Here is a 9,558-nt window from a genome sequence, read left to right as displayed (position 1 = left end):
ACAGTATCTATTCTAGAAGCTGGATCGCCTGATAGTTTGATAACCTAACCTAGACTCTGAGCTTATAGATCTGCTATATTTTTGCCCTTTTCGAAATTAGTGAAAATGAAAGTGGTTAAGTGTGTTTTTGGGTTTTATAAATATTGAACCCATGAAAAGAGCTTGTGACTAAATAACTAGTAACACTAACACAGTGACTGTTTTTGGACATACAAGGTTACCACCTGACAGTGACGATTTGCAGTCATCAATTAAGAGCACTGGGAGAATCGATATATGTTTACTCAGTGGCGTGCACAGATAGACACTAGGGGGTGCTAGAGCACTTTTGGCAATGTGCCCTTTTCGTGCCCTTATTTTGTACAGTTACACTGTACAGTATGTGGACCATGGTGACATTGATCAATTCTTGATCAAAAGCTTCTAATATATTATTTAGGCCCCACAATCTATAAATCTCACACTATTAAGGCAACCGGCCGGTTCCACACGCTGCACAAAGTGCCCTTTTTTTCCACTTGAGCACCTGCCCCTCTAAATGTCTGTGCACGCCACTGTGTTTACTGTAAAACTGCCCACTATACCTGTTTGGATAAAACAGTGACATCGGCAGTGCTACTGTAATCTAACTCTGAAAGTGTACAAATGGACCCGGTAAGGGTGATTTAACTTAGTGCCCCCTGATTTTACAGTGCAGAAACAAGAACTCCCCACTGCCACCCCTGAAATGGGTTGCTTTTTAAAAAGTAATGGATGAAACTTTAAAAAGTAATGCATGAAAGAAAGCAGAGGTTCACACCAATCTTAAATGTGAAAGCAGATAGTTTCATCCCACAACAATGGTATGGGTATATATAGACCAATTTAAAAGATAGAATATATTTAATCTGTGTTTTGCTAGTAAGGGGTGGGGGGGGGGATTAAATATTGAAATCGCAAACCATACTAAAATATAAATGGGTATGAAATCATTATAACCACAATAGTTTCATCATGAATGTCATGATGCCCTTTTAGTCCAAATCCACTCTCACACTTCATTAATGACTGGCCTGTAGATGTGTTCAAAATGGAACACGTTTTTTCTTAAAATGCCACCTCATTCATCGTAACGTCTGCTTCCTCCTTGAAAAAGATGGAAGTCACACATTATGCTCTCCATCTGACACCACTCCAGACCAAATTACTCTTGGTCCAAGTGCTACATTATAAGTGGCGTTCTTGATCCCAAATGCTTTGGGAAATTACCCAAATTAAAAAAACAAAAAAAGTGTGTGCAGAAACTGTACGTGAAGAGTACCTCATATACTGCTAGTTCATTCTTATTTTCTCCATATAACATCATTATATGACAATAGCATTAGCTTAATATCCGGACACAGCTAGTAGTAGCCAACAAGGTTATTACACCTCTATGATGTCTGCCTTTAACCACTTTTTTGATATTATTTCAAAAATAGCAATTGTTCAAGCTCACAATCCATCGCTTGTAGATCTGCCGTTTTAAAACAAACTGAAATGTTCCACAAACATATTTTTCCCCCCCACGTCTATTATGACATGTCCAACATTGGGACACAAGGAGACAAAGTGGTTCACTTCAGGCCAGCTCAAGCTCATCTCAGTCCACTCCGGTCAAAGTGCCATTCAAAAGGAGATGACATCACAACATCAGCACCAGCCTCAGTCCTAGGCGAGGCGACGGCCCAGTCGGCCCACCCTCTCCTGTACAATCTGACTTACTGTGCTTTCCTTATCATTTCTTGCATGGAATCTGGCAAGGACCAAAGCTCAAGCCACTTTAATGTCTGGCTCCATTCTTGTTTTTCCACGAAGTAGGAATGCAAAAGGAAAGAAAAATAATATAAAATAGATGCGTGAGCATTAATTGTATCTGTACAGAAGGCATGAATAATAAAAAATATATATCAAAAAATATACACTGTCTACTACTTGATACATCTATTGCTGTATATTAAAATTGCGCCATTCCAATTTGAATAAGATGAAAAAACAAAAAAAAACAATTGTAACAAAACTCGAAGGAACAAAAAATGTACAGTAAGTCAGTCTGTTTCGGCAGGCCCCCTGGGGTTGGAGAGTTTCGTTTGCTTGAGTCAATCCATTGCCGTCCCTGCAGCTCGACTCCAGCTCAGCTTAAGAGTTCAACATTCAGTCTTTTTAGGGGGCTGCCCCACTTCAGTGCCCCGATTCGAATTCCCTTTGTTTTTGCTTCGGGATCGTCACACTGCGAACACACTGAGCGTGCTGGTCTGGTCTTTCAAGCCCAAGATACTGTAGGCGATTCTTTTCAAATGGCCGGGCAGCCTCACGCCAATGTTCTTGATATCCCTGTGAAAGAGAGATGAGACATGTGTAAGAGGAGCCACAGATGGGTTCATACTTTGGCCTCGTTCCAGCACATTTTTTTTCTTCAAGCACATCCTTCCTTCCTCTCTCTCATTCCTTGAAGTGATCACCAACTGAACCATTGTGACGAATTACCGGCATAATACATAACCTCCATTCATGTGTGACTCCATCATTGAGTCACTTGGCTTAGTTTTGAGTGTATTCAAGTTAGTAATCTCCCAGGGTTTCTCTTTACCATCAAAGGGGGTGGTAATGGTGGTTTCACCTATGCGATGCAAACCTTTAAAATGCTTCCAACGTGCCATAGTCAGCCCATAGTCAAAGCCTTAATTACAGCCATAATTACTTAACGAGGATTCTCCCTGTCTGCCCTGAATCACTTGTCTGGTGAACAGAAGGGTGGGTCGTAAATAGCTGCTGGTTTTCCGAGAGTGCAACCATATGAGATGGAAACGGCTGTGAAATCTCGCCACAGAATATGACAAACACTTCAAAGGGGGATTGCTTTAAGAGCATGCCTATCTCTGCCAACGGCTACCAACACCAACCGTGTTACGTAAAACCCTCGCTGGGGGACGTTCTTTTTTTTTTTTATGGCTATCTATAATCGCTTGGACCTTGTTACTGTCCAAAAACAACTTCATATTATGTGCCTCACTAACCAATTCCTCCCCAAATTTCCGACCATGTAAGTAAATGACCCCCTTGGTGCTCCCACAGATCCGAGGAGATCTAATCGGCATGATAATTGTTTCAAACTGCGCAGCGGTGATAAGCTGGGCAGAATGCTGACCAATTCGGCTACACCTCTTCAGTTTTTCCTAAGTGGAAAGAAAAAGGGGAAAAGACAGACTTTGGGGCTTAAAGTCTCGTTCGTCTATTTCGGTTGCTTGATCTCCTCCGGTTCCTCTCTCGCTCCACAGGCTATTCTCTCTCCACTCCCTTTAATGTCGGAGCAGCCACAAAGGCCATTGCCCCAAACAGGCAAAACTAGTGGTTTATGGCAATAGCAAAAGTGCTGCCCAGGGCTGCTAGTGTGTGGGTGAAGGGAAGGGAGGGATGAGAGAAAGAATGGAGAAAGGGAGGAGGAAGAATAGGGAATGGAGAGACCACAAGCCGCCACCGCCACGCTACCACAAATGAGGCCGCTCTCTCTCTTTCCCTCCCATTATTTTTTCCGTCTCATCCGTCTCTCAAGTTGTAGCTGAGGCCGAAGTTTATATTGTGCGTAAACTATTCAGCTGGCTGTTAAAGAGTGACATTTTGGAAAAACAAAAACAATACGTAGGCTAGACGCAGGTTTCAGAGAAGTCACGACGTTCTCATGCAAGACACAACGGCAGTTTGGCCACGGTAGACCATTTCTTTCCCATCTCTGCCAATAAGATAGCGAGCGCAAGTAAACCGTCTAATTACGTAACGTCAATACTTAACCTTTTTTGAACTGTTTATATGCTTCACAGTGAATATGTATATTTGTATGTACTTTTTATTTTAATTGTATCTTTTGTTAATGGTACGAGATACCAGGGTTGTGGCTCTTTCGGAGCGGGAACTTTGGGGGGTGTTATTAATGTTATTTTCTATTTCACCCTTATGTGATTTGAAAATATTAATAAAGAAACTTTGATAAAAAAAAATATATATATATGTAACGTTGCACAACACTGAATGCTTGGCCACTTACTCGTTCTTCATCTGCAGCACTTGGTCCATGGTGACGACCCCGGCGCAGGTGAAGTTCTCGCTGTACTGGTTCATTTTGATGGACTCCAGCCACTCCGAGACCGACCTGAAGGGGGAGCCGTCCGAACCGCTGGTGCTGGGCAAACGGATGGATACGCTGGCGGAAAGGCAAGCAGATCGAGAGAGCGATAATCATCAACAGGCTTTCCCACAACAAAGCCGGCAAAGAGAGAGAGAGCAGGGCTGTAATTACTGTGCAGGAAACCCCAGTGATAAAAACCAGTTGGTTCAGTCAGGGTGAGAGAGAGCAACGATTAAGATATGAACACAGCACGGCAACCTTTGTCCTCCATCCGCTTCTCACAATACGCATTAACGCCTATATACACGTTCGCACACAAAGACAAATATTGTGCGTGCGTTCACACAACATTTAGACAACACTAAATACCACTATAATTCTTCACCAGAAACCCAAGCAGAGCCACAGACAAGGGCGGCAGATTTTTCTCATTAGCCGTGTAGGCCCGCACTCGACTTTACATCGTACGCTCAAGCCTGTCAGACGTGTCCTTCTTGGGGTGTAATTATCCCATTGAGACCCGACGACAAGATTCTACAAAATGTCTTCTAAATTCTGACAGTTTTCTGAAAAACCTATGTTTCTATGATCAGTGGTGCTCAAACTGTTTCATGTCAAGGACCCCCAGAATGATATGTATTTGGCCGTGGACCCCCATCTGAAAATATATTTCATATGTTTCCCCCCCAGAAGATTTGAGTTAAAACGTTCGCTGTGAAATATTATATATATTCAAAGATTTGCACTACATTTTCAAAAAACAGCAGATCTACCACGAGCACTCGGTGCCACGAGCTTGTAGATCTGCTATTTTTTGAAAAACATCTAGTTTAAAATAATGATTAATAAAGTGGTTAAGGCGACACAGATGATGAATTGAACATGGTGGACCCTGTTGTAAACAAGTGTAATGCTTAATTGGGTCGTCCACTCACAGTTAACAGCCTTTGTATTGAGTTTGTGCTTGAAATGTACTGTAATTCTGCAAACTGTTAATACAATTTTCAATCAATCAATCAATCCTCCTCAGGTTTAAACAGGATAAACACTTATAAACGCGTATAAACAACAAAAATCTTACCGGGGGTCAAAGTCTGCGATGGCCTTCAGGGAGTCGGGGCTGCGCAGCAGCTTGTCCAGCAGGCTGACGATGTCGGGGAAGCGCGGCCTCTTGGAGCGGTCCTGGAGCCAGCACTGCAGCATCAGCTGGTAGACGGCCGAGGGACAGTCCATGGGCGCCGGCAGGCGGAACGCCTCGTTGATGGCCTTCATCACCTGCAATCACAGCAGGAGACACGAGGCAGACTTAGTGCTGCCCAGTGGTGGAAAGTAACTAAGCTACATTTAAGTACTCTGCTTAAGTACAATTTTGAGGTATGTGTACTTCCAATTGCCAGTACTTTTTACTTCTACTCCACTACGGTACATCTCATCTATTTGAAAACTTTAGTTACTAGTTACTTTAGTTTTAACCCTATTATCGATCTACAAGCTCACAATGCATCACGATCACTATTTTCAAAGATTTATTATACATTTGAAAACTTTAAATGGGACATTCTGCACAATTAGTACTTTTACTTTTGGTACTTTTAGTACATTTTGAAGCCAGTACTTTTGTACTTTTACTCAAGTAAATGTTGAATTCCGGACTTTTACTTGTAAAGTTCTATATTGCAGTATTGGTACTTTTACTTAAGTAAAAACTTTGAGTACTTTTTCCACCAGGTTCAGGTTCAGGTTCAGATTTTTGTATAAATACAATGAAAATTATTTTGCTCAGAGCATTCTCAGTCTTACATACACAGGACATAGACAAACATCTATAGTGCAAAGAAAAAGACAAAAACACAAAAAAAAGTGCAAGTGTGTGACAATACAGTGCAATACAGTTCAAGGTCAGCTGTTCAGCAGCCTGACTGCCTGGGGGAAGAAACTGCTAAAGCCTCGGTTTGCTCAATATTAATGTTAGCATTCTGTTTTAAAAGTATAAAATGGCTTTCAACAGGAGGTTTTTTTTCTATCATTTTTTTCATCCCACGATTTTGCAACCCATTTTTTTCACCCGACAGAAAATCTAAACAGGAGTTTTGATTTCCAGAATAGCAGTGTTGGAATCAGATTGTTTTGGCCGAGTACTGTCTGTCACACATAGAGCCGAGTACTGTCACACATACAGTACAAGAGCTTCAACTTGGTAGGTTGCTCTCTTGGTTGACCCAACTATCACTAAATCTGATACAGTACAATATTTATAAAGAATAAGAAATCTGATTATAGTGAGTCGTATTTACACAAGGGCCTGTCTGAGCACCCCGGTGGGCAGGCATGGAGGAGTATTTACAGAATAAAGGCAGAACGTGAGAACAGATTGGAACTGACTGTAGCAGTGAATTTTGTGAGTGCATTATTTATATTATTTATATTATTATAGATGTACTGCATACAATGTTACACTGAATATTATATTTAATTCCCACAATGTACAATAGCAGGATATTAAACGTGTAAATTTAAACATTAGCGGAAGTCACAAAAGGTTTCTTGCAGCTGGTTTCCTTAACACGGTGGCTAACTCTTCTTTTCCTTTCGACTTTTCCCTTTTGGGAAAAGCCATCTGCCTCCATCTCAGCCTGTCCTCTGCCTCCTCTTCTCTCACACCAACTAACTTCATGTCCTCTTTCACTGCATCCATACATCTCCTCTTTGGTCTTCCTATTCTAGGCCTCCTGCCTGGCAGTTCCAACCTCAACATCCTTCTACCGATATACTCACTATCCCTCCTCTGTACGTGTCCAAACCATCTCTCTGGCTTTATCTCCAAAACATCTGACATGCGCTGTCCCTCTGATGTACTCGTTCCTGATCCTATCCATCCTTGTTACTCCCAGAGAGAACCTCAACATTTTAGTCTCTGCTACCTGTCTTTTCCTCAGTCAGTGCGACTGTCTCTAGTCTAAACCATACAACATAGCTGGTCTCACCACCGTCTTGTACACCTTTCATTCTTGCTGTTACATTCCTATCACGCATCACACCTGACACTTTTCTCCACCCATTCCAACCTGCTTGCACTCGTTTCTTCGCCTCTTTTCCACACTCTCCAATGCTCTGAAATGTTGACCCAGTAAGTACTTAAAGGGCCTCCACCTTCTTTTCACGTCTGCTCTAACATTAGTGTATGATAGCAAAGTGACCGTTGGCGCTGAAGCTTTACCTCATGGTTACTCATGTCCCAGTAAGGCCTCTCTCCGAAGGCCATGACCTCCCACATGACGATGCCAAAGCTCCACACGTCGCTGGCCGAGGTGAACTTCCTGTATGCGATGGCCTCCGGAGCTGTCCAGCGGATAGGGATCTTACCACCCTGTTGAAAAGTATATGGATGAACCTTCATGAGTATACGGACGAACTCTGATGCTCCGTGTGGTTATTATTCACTCTCACATTTCAACCTGAGACCGAATTCTACAAAATGTCTTCTAAATGCTGACAGTTTTCTGAAAAACGCTGTTTCTATAATCAGTGGTGCCTCAAACGTTTTCATGTCAAGGACCCCCAGAATGATATGTATTTGGCCGCGAACTCCCATCTCAAAATAGTTTGTTCCAGGGACCTCCCAGAAGCAAAGATTTGAGTTGAAACGTTTGCTCTGCCCACCAACGAAAGAACATTGAATGGACATTACTGAGGAATTGTATGTCATGGAAAAAATCATACTTAGACTACGGATATAGGATAGAGGATAAGTTCTATAAAAAGTGGGATCTCTTCATCCAGCCTATTGACAATGTATGAGGAATTCAATGAATGTATCCTGTAATATGAAAAATGCAGCCTCTTTTCTTTTTTTTGTCTCTTGCTTTGTTTTTTCCCTTGTCTCTTTTTATTTCCTGTTTGTTGTCACTGTCTTTTTTTCTCAATAAAAATGAAGTGAAAAAAGAAAGCCCTGAATATATATTCAAAGATTTGCACACATATTCATGATTTTTCAAAAATAGCAGATCTACAAGCTTGTATATCTGCGATTTTTCAATAGCTAAAGTATAAAATAATGGTTAACTTGGTTAATGGATAAAGTGTCTACCACAAAAGAACAATCCCTGTTTACTTGATCTTCCCTGGTCAAATCCTCAGTGTTAAATCTGAACCATATGGATGCTTCTGGGTCTGGGTCCATTTGGTTAAACTTTAACACTCTCAGACACAAGAGTGTTACATTTCTTCTACCACTCTCAGGCAAGAGTGTTACATTTCTACTACTCAAGGGGCAAAGATGCAGTCCCCACTTGGCCTTGAGCTTTAAGGGTTACCTGTCAAATTAAACCAAATGGACCCTTACGCGTCCATTTGGTTTCATTTTACACTCTCAAGTGTTAAGGTGTGTCTGTTATCTCTCCTATGGTACCAACATCATGGAAATGTGGACATATTCTTTAGTTTGGGGTCTGCATTAAAGGAGCATTCAGTGATTTGGGTGATTTGGAAAAAAAACCTTCCCCCCATCTCTCTCCCCATTTCCCGCCAACTTACTATCAATCAAGCAAAAAACATCATAAATAAGAAAATATCACACTTGCTCGGCCATTCAAATCATCGCTACGGGGTACACACAAACACACAAAGCTGGGCACAGGAGGGGCTAGCGCCCTCCTCAAAAACAAGAAAAGAATATCCTCTGCCATCCATGACAGGTGTGACCTCCTCAACTCACGCTAGTGGTGTACGTCCCCTCGGGGTCGTCCTCCAGCACGCGGGACAGGCCGAAGTCTGACACCTTGCACTCGCAGTTGCAGTTGACCAGGATGTTGCGCGCGGCCAGGTCGCGGTGGACGTAGCTCATGTCGGAGAGGTACTTCATGCCCGCGGCGATGCCGCGCATCATGCCCACCAGCTGGAAGGAGGAGATCTCTCCATCGTGGTCCTGATTGGGATGAGAAGAAAACAGATGTTTTGATCATTTCAGAGCTAAAATTCATTATCCCATTTAGGCCTGACGTCGAGAAAAAAAAGAAAAACGTTCGCTCTGAAAGAATATATATTGAAAGATTTGTGCCGCATTTTTACAATTTTTCAAAAATAGCAAACTCGGTGGCACGCTACGAGCTTGTAGATCAGCTTTTTTTTTTTGTTGCTATTTTTGAAAAAAAAATGACTTTTTTTTTTACAGTTTGCAGTCAATGAGAAATATCATAATTTTCATGACAAACAAATCTTACCCTGAGGTACTTATCCAGTGCTCCATTCTCCATGTATTCTGTCACGATCATGGCGTGTTTGACTGAAAGCACAAAAAAAGAGAGGTTTACCCACTGCTGAAACTGGCACCTTGTACATTTATGCAACTGCAACAAGAGACGATAATAGCTAGGAAGGAAGGTACACTGCAAGATCCTGAGTGTCAGTTTTATTATGAG

The 9,558-nt window shown here is 42.0% G+C and overlaps 1 protein-coding gene across 1 annotated transcript in view; it reads right to left on the bottom strand.

Moving 5' to 3' along the window:
• Positions 1–563: 563 nt before the first annotated feature.
• The window catches only part of epha2b (eph receptor A2 b), a 36,379-nt gene continuing 27,384 nt past the window's right edge, over positions 564–9,558 (bottom strand). The window contains exons 12-17 of the mRNA XM_079494248.1: positions 9,361–9,422; positions 8,856–9,065; positions 7,359–7,508; positions 5,223–5,416; positions 4,061–4,216; positions 564–2,352 (exon numbers count right to left, since the gene is read on the bottom strand). Coding sequence (XP_079350374.1) covers positions 2,244–2,352; positions 4,061–4,216; positions 5,223–5,416; positions 7,359–7,508; positions 8,856–9,065; positions 9,361–9,422 — 881 coding nt within the window. The 3' untranslated portion in view covers positions 564–2,243. The remainder of the gene's footprint in view (positions 2,353–4,060; positions 4,217–5,222; positions 5,417–7,358; positions 7,509–8,855; positions 9,066–9,360; positions 9,423–9,558) is intronic.

Source organism: Electrona antarctica, assembly GCF_951216825.1.
Source record: "Electrona antarctica genome assembly, chromosome: 2".
Classification (NCBI taxonomy): Eukaryota; Metazoa; Chordata; class Actinopteri; order Myctophiformes; family Myctophidae; genus Electrona; species Electrona antarctica.
Note: the sequence above shows the minus strand (reverse complement) of the source record. Positions and strands in the feature narration are given on the sequence as shown.